This window comes from Megalobrama amblycephala, linkage group LG15, assembly GCF_018812025.1.
Source record: "Megalobrama amblycephala isolate DHTTF-2021 linkage group LG15, ASM1881202v1, whole genome shotgun sequence".
NCBI classification, from domain to species: domain Eukaryota; kingdom Metazoa; phylum Chordata; class Actinopteri; order Cypriniformes; family Xenocyprididae; genus Megalobrama; species Megalobrama amblycephala.
Genome location: NC_063058.1, coordinates 28,952,358 through 28,969,665, shown reverse-complemented (window position 1 = coordinate 28,969,665; position 17,308 = coordinate 28,952,358). Strand labels below are relative to the sequence as shown.

The following is a 17,308-nucleotide window of genomic DNA, read 5'->3' as shown; positions in this document are numbered from 1 at the left end:
TACAATGCAAAACACTCCCTTTCAGAAAATATCAGACTTGAGCTTAATGTTAAAGCGAGAAGTTTGTGAGGATGGTTGCGTAAAGGCTCCTGTAGTCTAATCTGGACTCTCGTTCAGGGTTTGGCGTGGGAGTTGTGTCCTGTCATTGTTACTGGGCAGCGCTGGGTCAGTGCGTTTGGTGTGGCGTGTTCAGATTGTTCATTGTGTTCAAGCCTGAACCTGCAATAATTAGGACAGGGGTTTCCTCCCTCAGCCGCTCACGTCCCCCCCCTCATATGTGCCCTTTGTTTCTGTCCTGCGTCATCTTTCTGACCGCCAACAAAATCAACTGTTTATTTTGCTTATTAAGTGGCACATTGTCCGTTATTTGTGTTTGTGGAGTGTGTTTATTCCTTTTTGATTAAATTCCCGTTGTTTATTTACCCTCTCAGCTGTTGGCAGCGCTTGAGCGCTGATGCTCATGTTTCAGGAACATTGAGGATAATCAAAGTTTATGCTGAGGGTTTTTAAACTGACATCAGCCTGAATTCTGAGAGCGCTCTCGCCTGCAGCCGTTCCTCCACTCGCTCCTCTGAGCCGGTCAGGAAATTATGGTTTCCAGTGGCTGATGTATTGGTGGAAATGTGTAGAGAAATCTGAACGTTTGTTTTAGCACTTTAATGATCTGACACTGTTTTTAGGTTTTAGTGGTGGTACCATATACAGTATTTTATGTCCCATGGTGCTCAATCGGTGTACCAAAGAACACCACGTTACTATCATATGACATGTCCGTAACATGATATTGTCTTGGTGCTTGTCCCAAAAAAATAAAATAAAAAAAGGTGTTTTTGATATTTTTGTTAGTGCAGGATAAAATGGTGACTTTCTTCCTGAACATGTCTGGGTCATATAAATATAATTGTTTTAACATTTTACTTTTTATTAATAATATTAAAATTAAAAATAGGTGTTACTTTCTTTGCATTGTGACATTTTCATGATTTTACATAATTATTTAATTTTTACCCCTACACGCACAGTAAAAAATTGTTGGTTTAACTTAGTTACCTGGTTGCCTTAATTGAGTTCATTTACATTAAAAATTTGAGTTAATACAATGAAAGTGATTGGTTTAATCAACAGAAACTCAATATTATGTTATCTGAGCTACATTAATCATCTGAGTTGATTTGACAAAAGAAAAAATGTTAACATCATGAAAATAATTTTTTCAATGCAGGACAAATTACTGTGTCTGCACTGAGGATAATAGAAATGAATAATAATAATAATAATAATAATAATAATAATAATAATAATAATAATAATAATAATATAAAAGGACAAATTACTCACTATTCACACTGAGAATAATAGGAATTAAAAAAACAGGAATTTTTATTTGTATTGTTGCTGTTTTTTTAATTTTTATTACTGTTATATTAAAGTTGTATGTATTTATATAATATAAAATAATTGAGAATCCATATTGAAAATGGATTTAAAGGATCTAGTTAAACACGGGAATTATTTTTATTTATTATTTGTATTGTTGCTGTTATTTGTTTCCATTTTATAATATATTATATTATAATTGTTATATTATCGAAAATGATAGAAAATACTTAAACGAAAAACACGGGAATTTATTTATTGTTGCTGTAATTTTTATATATTATATTATATTATATTATATTATATTATGAATCCATATAAAAAAATGATAGGAATTACTAAAAAATAAATAAATAAATAAATAAATAAAATGGGATTTTTTTTTTTTTTTTTTTATTATATTATATTATGAATCCATATAAAAAATGATAGGAATTACTAAAAATAAATAAATAAATAAAATGGGAATTTATATTATATATTATTATATTATATTATATATTATTATATTATATTATATTATATTATATTATATTATATTATATTATATTATATTATATTATATTATATTATATTATATTATATTATATTATATTATATTATATTATATTATATTATATTATATATTATATTATATTATATTATATTATATTATATTATATTATATTATATTATATTATATTATATTATATTATATTATATTATATTATATTATATTATATTATATTATATTATATTATATTATATTATATTATATTATATTATATTATATTATATTATATTATATTATATTATATTATATTATATTATATTATATTATATTATATTATATTATATTATATTGAATCCAAATAGAAAATGATAGGAATTACAAAAAACTTTTGTGGGGGAAACTGTTTTGTCACAATGAAAAGAGAAAACCCTTACTGGTTTTAAACAATTTTAAAAAAACTCTTAATTTTCTTTTGGTTCTGTGGTAAAATGTGACCTGGACATGGTTTTTGTGAGACTGACCCAAAAACCAGTGTCTTTCAGATTATGGCTGTTCACCTCTGTAGCGTTTGGAGAATGTGATGGGTCAGCCTGAACCAAAGTGCTCTCTCTCCCGTCTTTTCCGTAAAAGGTCATAGCACACTGTGTCCTTCCTCCAATCTTTCTCTTCTGCCCTGTAGATCTGTATAGAGTTGCTACATCTGTTTTTAAATGCTCGTTGAGTAACTCCAGAATCTGTGATACTTGGTCTTAATTTGTTGGATAAAATGTGTTCTAGGAATTCTGAGGTCGAGTTTGCTGTGTTCATACTCCAATGAATTTTCTTTATTTGACTGCCCTTTGCGCTCTCTTTGTTCACTGTAATATCATTTGATCCATCCTGTTAATTTGCAGAGTTAAATTAGATTTTCTACCTTCCACTCACATTGGAGCAATAATGCTGTCCGTGCCCTGAAGTCTCTGCATCCATGCTTAGGGTCACACACACTTGATCACCACGCACACACTTCTGCTCACTAAACTAACACAATCTCATGATTTTGATCTGAACATATTCAGTCTCTAATAGCAAATTCTGCAGACAAACGGGGAGACTCTGACACAATAGGAAGGGAGAGAGACAATCAAAGGTAGTTCTAATTTTTTTCCTTTTCAGGTGCACATTTCTAAGTACGGCACTCGTAGCTCAGAGGTCACGGCTTTTTTGGTGTCTGTCGGTCATTTTGTGCTGATGTCATTTAGGCATTTCCCTTTTCTAGGTACGAACGCTCTTTGTCAGCGGGCTGCCTGTTGACATCAAACCACGTGAGCTTTACCTGCTGTTCAGACCCTTCAAGGTAAGAGACGTCCGCCTGAGAGGGAAAAAAGCTGGAAGTTTTGTTAGTCCTCCTTTTTCTAGCTGTGATTGAAGAAAATTGATTTGTTTTCATTGTGAATCTGTCCTTTTATCAAACAGGGATATGAAGGATCTCTCATAAAACTGACCTCAAAACAGGTAAAGTTGAAACAATTGTTGAGGTGGAAATGTAATATTTTATTTCAAAATGGTATATACATGGATTAATCTAACAAATGTCCAGCAATGTCATATTTCCCCCCCAATAAATCTGACTGGGAAACGTAAAACATAAAATCATACATTTGAAATTGATATTTATATAAATTAATATATCTATCCCTCTATCTGTACCACATTCACATCAGCAAAAAAGTGCAAAAACAATATGCTTTCTCGAAACAATTATTGGTTTCACTTTATATTTTATCAGTATCTGCTAGTTGCAAAGCTTAGTCATTAAACATCATTTTGATATTACACACAAAAAAAAGTTTTCCCTGTTGAATTTGTCAACTGTTACGGACAAACTGTACAGACACTTGAGGACTACCCTTTAAGCGACTCAATAATTCATTGTTTTTTGGTTTATTCTGTTATGTGTCAAGTGATTATTTTAAAAGGGGTGTTTTTTTGTTTTTTTGTTTTTTTGTTTTTTTTTTCCAGATGTAAAATTCTCAGCTTCTCAGATCTTTATCAAATCTACTTTAAATATCACTCTAATAGTTTAAGAATGTCATTCAAAACTCCAGTCCATGTGGATGTAAACTATTCTCTGAAATGATATCAAAAGCAGCAGTCTAGATATTGAAAATGTTTAAAAAAAATCAGTCAAAAACATGGTTGACAATGACCGTAACATAGTTGACCATTTTGCCTTAATTCAATGGCAGGCCTTGTTTGACCAACCAAATGTTATTTTCTATTTTATTTGAGAAAGATCATAAAAATAATGCAAACCATAACAATGTACCCAATATAGTTGATGGCAATTATTATATACTCATTGACAATAGATCATTGGAGATCAAATAAGAAATTAGAGGATATTTACTATAATGTGTTCAAAATATCTGCTGCAGAAGAAAATGACATCACATGATGCTTGTCACATGGTTTTGGGAAACTTTTTTTTTTTTTTTTTTTTTTTTTTTATATATATATATATATAAAGGGGGTGTTTGGTTTGTACGGAAGAGGATTAGGGCTAAGCAATAAAAAAATAAAACCATCTCGAGATTAAAGTTGTTAAATTTCAAGAAAAAAGTTGAAATAAAATGTTGAGAATAAACTCATTAAATTACAAGAAAAAACTCATTAAATTACGAGAAAGTCGTTAAATTACGAGAACAAATTCGTTAAATTGAGGAAAAATGTCGTTAAATTTCGAGAAAAGTCGAGATAAAATGTTGAGAATAAACTCAAATTATGAGGAAAAAAGTCGTTAAGTTACGAGAACAAATTCGTTAAATTGAGGAAAAATGACGTTAAATTACGAGAAAAAAGTCGTTAAATTACGAGAACAAATTCGTTAAATTGAGGAAAAATGTCTTTAAATTACGAGGAAAAAGTCGTTAAATTATGAATTTGTTCTCATAATTTAACGACTTTTTCCTCGTAATTTAACGACATTTTTCCTCAATTTAACGAATTTGTTCTCGTACTTTAACGACTTTTTTCCTCATAATTTAATGACTTTAATCTCGAGATGGTTTTATTTTTTTTATTATTGCTTGGCCCTAATCCTCTTCCATGTGTTTGTAACACAGTTGACAATTTTTGTGGACATTAATAAAGAGTATTTCTTATTTGAAAGAATTACATTTAAACTCAATCTATTTTTCTAAGGTATTTAGATCGTCGAAATTTAATATAGATAATCTTGACTTTTATGGATTTTGAACTCAAAGACCCACTCACTTCAAAAAGCTGACATTGGGGGAAAAAAAAAAAAACTAATTTCAGCGACATAGGCATTTTTATGGAAGCTTGATAAGTTGCAATTCTGACTTTTTCCCGCAATTGGGAGTTATAAAATCAGAATTCCATTAAACTCCGAATTCTGACTCTTTTCTTTATAACTTGCAACTGCATGTTTTAAAGTCAGAATTGTGAGATATAAACTTGCAATTCTGAGGAAAAAATTTCAGTCTTTTTTCCCCTCATAATTGTACGTTATAACACGAAATTCTGACTTTATATCTCGCTATTCTGAGAAAGTCAGAATTGTAAGAAACTTGCAATTACCCTTTTCATTTCATGGTGGAAACAAGCTTCCATACAATTTCAAGCAAACTAAAAAAACAGGGTGCGTAAAACATTGGTGTGAGATTATAGTATGCTTTCTCTTAATGGATAAGATGTTTCTGAAGAAAATTGTTAGAAGAATTTCTCATCAATGGACATGAAAATGTACCCAAAATTTGTATGCATGTCAGTTTTTAAATGATGTAATTTAGGAGAGACTGCTTAATTCTCATGAAAAATCTTGGTCCAAAAAATGGTTTTAAATTTAATTCCATTTTAATATATTCAAATTATTACATATTATAAAATTATATCAAAATTCCCTAAAAAAAAATATATATATATATATTTTATTTTTTTATTTTTTTTTGTGGTGAAATACAGCATAACAACATTTAATGAGATTTGTTTTCTACTTCATTTGTGTTGAATGGAAAACTAATTTTGTCTCTCTCCCTCTGTGTGTCTGTCCATCTGATGGGTTTCTTTCCATTCTCTAGCCGGTGGGGTTTGTCACGTTTGACAGCCGGTCTGGGGCTGAAGCGGCCAAGAATGCGTTGAATGTAAGTAACCGTTGGTCCGTCAGTAAGCTGAAGCGATGGCGACTTTTAATTATTTATTAGGCTCTGTGCTTTACGTCCTCCAAACTTTGCTCTTAAAAGTCTGATTTAGATGCTGCTCTCCTCTACGGGGGGGGGGGAAGTTTCACTCCTTGGTCGTGTTGGTCCCTAAGAAAAGTTCCATGACGTCATGTGTTTCTGGCTGGATGTAGAATCCTCTGGGAATCAGTGCACTTGTGCTGCAGAGGGAAACCTGATGTTCTGTTATATGGACATGTCAACTGATTTGTGAAAATGAATTGAGGTGTAATTGGGCTGTATTCAGTCAACTCTAATCTCATCTGTTCTCAGGGCATCCGCTTTGACCCAGAGAGTCCTCAAACGCTGCGTCTGGAGTTTGCTAAAGCCAACACTAAGATGGCGAAGAGTAAACTGATGGCCACGCCAAACCCTTCCAACCTGCACCCGGCTCTAGGTGCGCACTTCATCGCTCGAGACCCATGTGAGTAAACCACAGCGCTTGCGCCCGGCCCTCTCAGCAGAACATGGCTTTGATTCACCCGTTTGGAATAAGTCACTAGCAAATGTCTGAGATTCAAATGTGTGCTATTATTAGTCCCTTTGTTAGCTTGTTTGATTTGCTGCACAAGAAACTTTTTTTTTTTTTTTTTTTTTTTTTTTTTTTTTTTTCTCCAGTGTTTTTTGCTGAATGGAAAGTTCAAAAGAGCAGCATTTATTTGAATTGGAAATCTTTTGTAACATTATAAATGTCTTCACTGTCACTATTGATCAATTTAATGTGTCCTTGCTGAATAAAAACGGTTATTTCTTTCAAATATTTTTGTTGAATGGGGCTGTAATGTGTCTTCAGTGATTCAGCTGCCTGGCGTCTGGTTTGGTATGTGACTCTTAGATGTGTGTGATTCTGTAGATGACCTGACGGGGGCAGCACTGATCCCTGCGTCTCCTGAGGCATGGGCTCCGTATCCTCTCTACACCACTGAACTGACCCCAGGCCTGCCTCACGCTGCCTTCACCTATCCCGCGGCTGCTGCTGCCGCTGCCGCCCTGCACGCCCAGGTGAGGGACCAGCCGGTGTGTTCCCCCTTTTCTTTCACTCTATCACTGCGTCTCTGCTTTCCAGTGTTTTTCTGTCCAATGTGACTCTGCCAACGCTTGTTTGAAAATTACTTCTATTAGCTTGCTGCAAATCATTGTGGAACTGAATCCCTTTTTGCGTTTTTGAAATTCAAAGCACAATGTAATATGCTTTTCTTCTTTTTATGTTTGTACTTCTAAATATGAAGTTGGTGTCTACACAAGTATTGGGATATATCAACATAAATTGTGAACTTATACAGATCAGGGGCCGTATTCACAAAACATCTTAAGGCTTAAAAGTAGCTCCTAAGTTACAGATTTTGGAGAAACTCTTAAATAATGGGTGTGTCAGTCCTCATTTTAGGACTTCTAAATTTTTGCTCTAAGAGTATTTCACTAAGCATTTAAGTGCTAAAACTAGAAACGTTAGGAGTAGTCAAGAGGACTCCTAAGTCACTAAGACCAAATCACAAACAATCCTAATCCACCTAAAGACACTGTACACCATTGAGGCAATAGCGATTAAAGCTGGGTCCTGCACCTTTTCTTCATAAATGCAATACATTTTGATTTATGTAATACAATAAAATGCCAAAAATAAATCTTCAATAAATATATAATGTACTATTACCTGTGGCAGTTGTTTTCACGGGTTCACACTTACAAATGATTGAAAATTTATATATAATATAATATAATATAATATAATATAATATAATATAATATAATATAGCGTATTTGGCGTGCTGTCCAAGGGGAATAGGGGATCGAGGGCTCCGATCTTGGAATTTGTTTGGAATTTATTTTGCCCAAACTCCGAGCTTGGAATTGATTTAGCCCAAACCTAGAGTTCGCCCCATATCCCAGCCAAGAGTGAGCGGGTTGGCAGAGGGATGGCGGTAAGGCGAGTCGGCTCTCGTCTATATATATATATATATATATATATATATATATATATATATATATATATATATATATATATATATAATATAATATAATATAAATATATAAATATATAAATATATAAATATATATAATATCTCCACTCAAGCTGATTAGAAAGACCGTTTGAACGTGCTCCTCCAAAACTTTAAAGCATCATTTGTCATTTGAATTCTGCAATCTCTCGAGACGCAGACATGTAAGAGGCGGACAATTAACTGAACATATACTAGTTTAATTTGTGACACTTGGCATACATTTTTGTTTTAAGAGAGAACTCTTAGTTAAGAACTTTTACTGCTATTTAGAACTCTTAGCGGCAATTATAAAATGTTTTGTGAATACGTCCCCAGTTCTCTTTGTGTTAAGGATTGTGGGTAAAGGTCAAGTTTTAAGGGTGTACCAATTCAAATTTTGCGAATCAGAATCTTTGAAGGGCATACCAATTTAAATTTTATGTACTATGATCTTTGAATCTGAATCTTTGAATCGGAATATTGGGATCTTTGAATCAAAATCTTTGAAGGGCATACCAATTTAAATTTTGCGTACTACAATCTTTGAATCGGGATCTTTGAATCTGAATCTTTGAATCGGAATATCAGGATTTTTGAAGGGCATACAAATTTAAACTTTGCGTACTACAATCTTTGAATCAGAATATCGGGATCCTTTGAATTGGGATCCTTTGAATTGGGATCCTTTGAATCGGGATCTTTGAATCGGGATCTTTGAAGGGCGTAACAATTTAAATTTTGCGTACTACAATCTTTGAATCAGAATATCGGGATCCTTTGAATCGGGATCTTTGAAGGGCGTAACAATTTAAATTTTGCATACTACAATCTTTGAATCGGAATATTGGGATCTTTGAATCGGGATCTTTGAAGGGCATACAAATTTAAACTTTGCGTACTACAATCTTTGAATCAGAATATTGGGATCTTTGAATCGGGATCCTTGAAGGGCGTAACAATTTAAATTTTGCATACTACAGTCTTTGAATCGGAATATCGGGATCTTTGACTCAGGATTTTTGAAAGGCGTACGCAAAATTTAAATTGGTACTACAATCTTTGAATCTGAATCTTTGAATCGGAATATCGGGATCTTTGAATTGGGATCTTTGAAGGGTGTGCGCAAAATTTAAATTGGTACTACAATCTTTGAATCGGGATCTTTGAATCGGGATCTTTGAATCGGGATCTTTGAATCGGGATCTTTGAATCGGGATCTTTGAATCGGGATCTTTGAATCGGGATCTTTGAATCGGGATCTTTGAAGAGCGTAACAATTTAAATTTTGCATACTACAATCTTTGAATCGGAGTATTGGGATCTTTGAATCGGGATCTTTGAAGGGTGTAACAACTTAAATTTTGCATACTACAGTCTTTGAATCGGAATATTGGGATCTTTGACTCAGGATTTTTGAAGGGCATACAAATTTAAACTTTGCGTACTACAATCTTTGAATCGGAATATTGGGATCTTTGAATCGGGATCTTTGAATCGGGATCTTTGAAGGGCGTGCGCAAAATTTAAATTGGTACTACGATCTTTGAATCGGGATCTTTGAATCGGGATCTTTGAATCGGGATCTTTTGAAGGGCGTGCGCAAAATTTAAATTGGTACTACAATCTTTGAATCGGGATCTTTTGAATCGGGATCTTTGAATCGGGATCTTTGAATCGGGATCTTTGAATCGTGTACCAATTTATATTTTCCATACTACAATCTTTGAATCAGCATCTTTGAATCAGGATCAAGTTAAGTGCATTGCATTGTGGGAAGCGCTATTCCACACCACCAACAGCTGTTGTACAGTATACTGCATTTTGTCAAAAGCATTTCATCCAGCTATGCATACTGTATACTGCAGCAATAGTAAGAGTAGCATGCACTTCAAAACGTTAGCCGCCTGTTCACTGGAGTGTATTCAGTCTGCCAACCCTTCCCATAATGCCCCTGACTCATGCTCTGGTGGAAACAGACCACTCTAAGGTCAGAGGTCCACTCTGAACATGACAAGTCTGATTACCCAGAATCCCTCAGAACAACATTCCTTGGCCTGCTAGCGTTGCTAAGAGATCACATCAGAGAAAAGCTGTTTTTAATTGCATCTCAGGTTGGATTATGACTCGAGTGAATCTGTGCCCAGAGAGGTGCCGATTAAAGTTTAGCCAAAGAACAGTGTGCGAGAATGTTTTTATGATTCATTTAAAAGCAGCACATGTGAAAATTCTCCCTGACAAACACTTTACCTTTAACTGCTCTTGTAGTTCACACGTTTTACACTGGTAAAAATGAATATTAAAGTGTTTTATGCTCCTCAGGGATTGTCCCTCTTTGTTGTAAATCTAGCGTTGTTCGCTTGTATCTTTAATGTAATGATTGTTTTTGAAGACTGTTTGACAGATCAAGTTTATTGATTGGATGGCTAGACTTTGTGGTTGTCATGGCAACAACCCAGTGAGAAATAAAGGTCATGGATGAAGAGGTTTACTTGAAGTCTCTTAAGCTGTACTGTATGTATGCAGGTTTCTCAAACCGTAAATTGATCTTGTTTGCAAGTTTAACTGTCTGATTTTGTTTAAGATCTGATCCCAACCAAATGTTTTCCAGTGGTGTTTGGCTAAGGCTGTGGGTGTAGTATGTTTGGTCAGGATCTCAAAGGGGTTGTAAAAGGTTTCATCCTCGGAGTGAAAAAGAGAGCGAATGTGCTAATGGATCCACGCACTAACACGTTCTCTGACCACTGTCACTCTGAGGGCCTTCAGAGAGTTGAATGATCATTTTGTGTTTTCCGAAGAATAAAAAAAAAAAACTTATTATATAATATATAATATACACACACATGCACGCACACACGTGCACACATATTTAAATATTTTATATGGTGTCTATTTTAAATTTAGATTATACGTTATACAAACAAAATTGTGCAAAACATTACATGAACATTTGCAGTTTTTATTTAATGGTGGTTCATTTACGTTTGTAATATGTATTATTGATGGTTATAATGTGTTTTTATATGGTGTGTACAGAATTTTAAATTGGTTAAATAAACTTGTGCAAAACGGTTGCATTATAAATGGGAAAAGGCACCCATATTGTAGAATGATCATTTATCCTGCATTATTTCGCTCAAGGAAAACAGAAATGGAATTCTTTTGGCATGTTTGCGTGTAGTCGGGATGACGCAACTGTAAGTCTGCAGTTAAACTGCTGGAAGAAAAGAGCACTTGGCTTTCTCTTCCTCTACCCTGCTCCAGACCTTTCCGACACACACCTGCCGGAGAGAGATTACAGCTCCATTTGTGTACTGCTGGTCAGCTGTGGGTTCAAACCGCCTGACGCCTGATACAGAATGTGGGAAGTTCAGAATATGTCGACGTAGGGCTGAAACGGACGTGCCAGGCTGATTGTTGTCGTTCTCTTGCCCTTGGCTGGGGAAGTGGGTGTTTTGGCGTGGTTTGGGAAGGCAGGACGGGAAAGGAGTTAATGTCATCTTGCTGAATGATGTTTATAGATGCACTGATAAGAGTTTCCTGCTCAGTCAGGGAGTTTGTTTGCATCAGTTCATTAGCTCTGCTAAAATAGAGCAGTTTCTACAACATGCACCGTAGACAAGCGGTGTGTGTTTTTTTTTTTTTTTTTTTTTTTTTTTTTTTTTTTTCCCTCTACAGTTTGAAGACTTTATGGTTTTGAGACACTTCTTATAAAAAATAAAATGGTTTAAATGGTTCGTCAGTGGTTCTGGGTAGCAACTTTGGTTTTGCCAAGATAATTACAAGTTTGTTAACTTCAATTATCAAATATAGGTTATACACTCTAAAAAATGCTGGGTTAAAAACAACCCAAGTTGGGTTGAAAATGGACAAACCCAGCAATTGGGTTGTTTTAACCCAGCGGTAGGGTTAAATGTTTGTCCAACCTGCTGGGTAGTTTTATTTAAACCAACTATTGTTTAAAAATTACTGTATTGCTTAATTAAAATGAACCCAAAGTATGTTGGAAATGAACATTTATTAATGTTCAATGAATAATTATTAAACAAACACTTATTAAATTGCTTATTAATACATTTATATTAATAAACTATTAAACTATTAAATTTATATTAATAAAATATTAAAGCTTATTAATAAACATTCACCTTTTGTCTATTATTGTTGCCTCTAATTGCATCTGGTTTTTAATTTCCCAACTATTTTGGGTTCATTAAGCTAGCCATATAGCAATTTTTAAACAATAGTTGGTTTAAATAAAACTACCCAGCAGGTTGGGCAAACATTTAACCCAACCGCTGGGTTAAAACAACCCAATCGCTGGGTTTGTCCATTTTCAACCCAACTTGGGTTGTTTTTAACCCAGCATTTTTTAGAGTGTAGTTATGTTTAAAGTTCAAGTATATTTTAAGTTTAAAGAATGTGTAAATGTAGTAACTTTTTTTTTTTTTATTATTGTTATAAATTACAATTTTAAAGTTCGTTAATAATTAACAATACCTTTTAAAATTTTCACTTAACTAAAATTACCACTTTTGTTAAGTCAAGTCAAGTCAAATTTATTTATATAGCGCTTTTACAATTGGTAATTGTTTCAAAGCAGCTTTACATATTAGAAGCACAGAAAAAAAAGGGAAGTGGTTAAAAATAAGCTGTACAAACAAGCGTGGTAATATGTAACATATACAAGATGGTGCTACATTAAGCCAATGTCGGCTGACTCCCAGGGGTGGAAAAAAACCCCTAGGAGAAAACCCAGCGTGGGGAAAAAAGTCCTAGGAGGGGAAAAAACCCCTTGGAAGATATATATATAATATATGTAAATGGATATGGAGATCAAAATCTGAATTATACATTTTTATTATAGAGATTAAAAATAGATTATATATATATATATATATATATATATATATATATATATATATATATATATATATATATATATATATATATATATATATATATATATATATATATATATATATATATATATATATATATATATATATATATATATATATATATATATATATGTAAGCGGATACGGGGATTTAAAAATCTATGCAGCCAGAACTGGATCTGTAGGCCCATTGTCTCCTGGGCTGCGTTGTAGTCAGGTCCAGACACAGGTTCTCCATCTGTTCTGGATACGGCCTGGATCCAGCACCCGGAAAACCTTGGGATAAGCAGAAACTTGTTATAGTTATATAATTAAAGAATTTTAAACTTTAAAATGGTCATTTTATAAAAAACATTATATAAAACTACATAACTTAATACACTTATACATTCTTTAGACTATTTTTGATCATGTTAATTTAAATTTTATGAGGCTGTTTATGCACCAGTGTATATACACATACATGCACATAAAATAAGTTTAAATTCTTTATACAACAATCATAATGATTCTTTACAATTTGACAAATTAAGTGTATAACGTGTACATTATATTAATGCAGTTATGCACATATACACAGTTTAAATCCTGTAATACTCCATAATGGACCACAAATTGACCATACGCACAGTTACTTCCTGGTTTTCGTTAAGCCAGATGTTGCATTTCCGGTGAACTGTTAGCGGTCATTCTGTACTCTCTGTACACTGACACAAAACCATCAATGGTTGACTTTTCAATGTTGTATTTATATTTCAGTGCAGTTATCACACTTGCCTTATTTGCCAATTAACCAGTTTTATTGATTGCAATAAAAACCAAGCTATTGGGAATGTTTCTGTAATTAGACATGCACATTTTCCAGCACTTCAAATGTTGTTTTTAATGTCATGACCAACAACATTGTTCCTAATTGTAAAACCAAACGTTTCAAGATGTAGGAAATCCAACATTTGATAAACGCTTATTTAAAAATCCCCAAAGTGAAATTCTGTCATTTATTACTCACCCTCACGTCGTTCCACACCCGTAAGACCTTCGTTCATCTTCAGAACACAAATTAAGATATTTTTGATAATCTGAGAGGTTTTTTTCCCTTCATTGAAAGCAACAAAACTACCACATTCAATGTCCAGAAAAGTAGTAAAAACATGGTTAAAATAGTCAACGTGACTACAGTGGTTCAACCTTAATGTTATGAAGCGGTGAGAAAACAAAATTAATGAATTTATTCAACAAATTCGTCTCTCCCCTGTCATTCTGCTACGCTATTTTCGTTGCAGCTTCCAGGTTCTACGTCAGAATGCCGGCTCTGTATTGGCCGACGCCTGTTCACGTGAGCGGCACGACACATGCGTGTGATGCTGACGCAGGAGCCAGCCAATAATGAGCTGGTGTTCAACAGCACTACACAAACTGCTTAATAGACTGATAGGGAAGAGGAAAAATTGTTGAATAAAGACTTTTTTTTTTTTTTTTTTTTTTTTTTTTTTTTTGTGCACACAAAGTAGTATTGTCGCTTTATAACATTTAAGGTTGAACCACTGTAGTCGCATTGACGATTTTAACAATGTTTTTACTATTCTGGACATTGAATGTGGTAATTTCGTTGCTTTCAATGGAGGATAAAAAAAAATCTTCAAATATATAAAAAACACGCATTGGATTTCAACAAAATATCTTAATTTGTGTTCCGAAGATGAAGTTCTTACGGGTTTGGAATGGCATGAGGGTAAGTAATAAATGACAATTTTCATTTTTGGGTGAACTAACCCTTTAATTATCACTGTAACCATCAGATGGCAGCAGAGGACCATTGGCTCATATTAGTAATTTTCTGTAATAGTTTTTCATTTGGTTTCGCTTTTGAATAAATATTAAACATTATAAAATCACCAAGTTTAAAAATACATTTTGTCAAGGTGAAGTATGAAGCACTCACAATCTCATGAAAAACAACTTTTCTTGCGAATGAATTACACAAAGCAAGCGTCGCGCACTTTATAATCACTGAAGCTGTCAATCAGTGCAGCGCAAGATCAATGATTTTGGCACAATTGTGAAAACTCATTTTATTCAATGAATCTAACTAAAGTGCACAAATTTTTCATTTTACTTTTTTTTTTTTTTTTTTTTTTTCCACGCGTAAGTGAAATGTTGCCGAGGAACACTGAGACACGTCTTTGTCGTCTTTATTAAATTACCGCTAGGCCTGACTATTTAAGTGACTATATTCTGATTATAAACTAAGTATTAAACTATTGATGGTGTTAAAGCTACCTCAGGACATTGAAGACGCTGACACACCAACAAGTGACATTTCACGGGAAGTTTTCAAGCTGGCTTTCCGTCCATTGAGGCTTCTTTCCTGTAATAGGGGAAAAAAAATATTATTGTTGTGGTCTAGAAGAAACATTTGCAATAATATCAATGATCTCATTGTATTTTATTTTTGCCTGTAGATGCGCTGGTACCCGTCCCCCTCTGAAAGTTCTCAACCGGGGTGGAAGTCACGCCAGTTCTGTTAAATAATCGGTGAGTATCTGTTACTTTACCACCTCCATATGGACACTTGTCTTTAACTGTAAGCTGATGCTCTGTTCTCGTCTCCACAGATGCCATCCCATACCAGATGTTTAGTTTTTATTTCTCCCTCCTGTTTGAATGAAGAACAACTGGGCTCAGCATTTAATTTAATCAGGTTTATTTAATGGACAATCTAAGCATGAAGGATTTTTTTTCCTGGAGGAAGTCTTCTCTAAAGAGATGCTGAGGACTCTGACGAACCTCACGGTACTGTCTCCATTTCAACAGCTGCGCTTGATCCAATCACGTGCAGGCATTTAACATGTCTAGCTGCTCCTGTAGATGTTTGTTTTTTGGGGGGGTGGGATCGTCTTTCTGCATGCGATAAAACACGAGTCTTTTAGAATGCAAACCTTTTCGTCTGTTCGTTTGCGCTCGTGTTTCTAAGTCCCAGCTAACCCTAACTGTTTTCAGCCTCTTTGTTCTTGCAGTTTTCTTGCATTATGTGAAAGGTGGAGGTCTGATGTAGATTTTTGCAATCCAGGCTCTGTGTACTTTTGTTTCCTATTTTAAAGAACTGACGACATATGCACTGGGTGTTTGTTTCTGTTTGTGATCCTGACGCGACCCAAGCGGATTCGTTCAAGTTCTCGTCTCTTCCGAACCTTCGCTGCATCTTCCTCTGCCCTGAATTCACCAAACCTCTGCTATCTGTGTCTGCTTGGAGAATATCTGAACAAAAAAAAAGAAATGTACAAGTATTTTTGTACACTTGTGTAATAATGAATATTTATGCATATTTTTGTTTTGTGCAATTAAATAAGTATATATGTATGAGCAGTTTAGTGTTCCCTTGTGTTATTTTTGGTGTTTTCATTGGTTGTTAATTCTGTCTATAACTTGTTTGAAGTAAGTGCAATTGTTGATTTCTTTTTTTCTTTTTTTTTTTTGCTCTGTGTTACATACTGAAGTTTCCTGTGGCAGTACTGCGAGTTTAAATGGGCTGCCAACATGAGATTGCTGTATTATAATATAAAAAAAATTAAAAATGCTGATTTTTTTTCTTTATTTCAGAATGTGAAACTGGAGAATAAAAGGAAATCTGAGGATCTTGTGTTCCGAGTGGGTTCTTCTAATCCAGTTTTGAGTTAATCCACCTTATTCCTGACAAGCCTACTGCGTTTTGAATTATGGGTGGCACTTCCGGTTTGCGGATCTTCCATTCAAAAAGGCTGAAATGAATCCTTTCAAATCATAAGGTTGCCCTACAAATAAAGCTTATCCGCCAGTTATCCTTCATCATGAGAATAACGTAATGCTTGGTATTTTAAAGTCCCCCTGAAATCAATTTAAATTTAGATTTTAGCCTGAATATGTTAACATTAAGATTATGAATATAAGCTACTGTCCCAAAACAACAACAAAATTTGCATTTAGATGATAGCGTTCCAAACTTAGTCTCTCACTTCCGCTAAAATAGTTCACTGATTTTTCATCACCTCGCACTTCAGCTTCTTGTCAGATCTTCTGTCCAATCAAATGCTCTCTAGAATCTGAAGTCCCACCCCCTCCTACACTATAAACAGACGCTGAAGTTGCAGCTGAAATCGGTCATTTATTCGCATTCATTCAGACCACAAAAGGTATCGGACCCTTTTGAATTCTCAGAAAATGCTGTATTTTAAAGTGATAGAGGGCATTAGGAGGAGAAACGGTTAGAGATTAGGAGTTTAATGGTTCTGGCTGAGCTGTGGTATAAACAAAAATGCTACTGGTTATTTTTAAAAAGGGGCAGGGCTGTTTGATATGTCCC

General features: G+C 34.0%; 1 protein-coding gene across 2 annotated transcripts in view; it reads left to right on the top strand.

Moving 5' to 3' along the window:
- rbpms2a (RNA binding protein, mRNA processing factor 2a) overlaps nt 1-16,604 on the top strand; it is an 18,382-nt gene extending 1,778 nt beyond the window's left edge. Inside the window, exons 2-8 of one of the 2 annotated variants that reach the window (XM_048158854.1) lie at nt 3,129-3,206; nt 3,326-3,364; nt 5,953-6,015; nt 6,364-6,514; nt 6,944-7,107; nt 15,432-15,504; nt 15,585-16,604. In XM_048158854.1, the coding sequence (XP_048014811.1) occupies nt 3,129-3,206; nt 3,326-3,364; nt 5,953-6,015; nt 6,364-6,514; nt 6,944-7,107; nt 15,432-15,497 (561 nt within the window). In that variant the 3' untranslated portion in view covers nt 15,498-15,504; nt 15,585-16,604. The remainder of the gene's footprint in view (nt 1-3,128; nt 3,207-3,325; nt 3,365-5,952; nt 6,016-6,363; nt 6,515-6,943; nt 7,108-15,431; nt 15,505-15,584) is intronic. The other variant, XM_048158855.1, reaches the window with a different exon arrangement.
- The last annotated feature ends 704 nt before the right edge of the window (nt 16,605-17,308 follow it).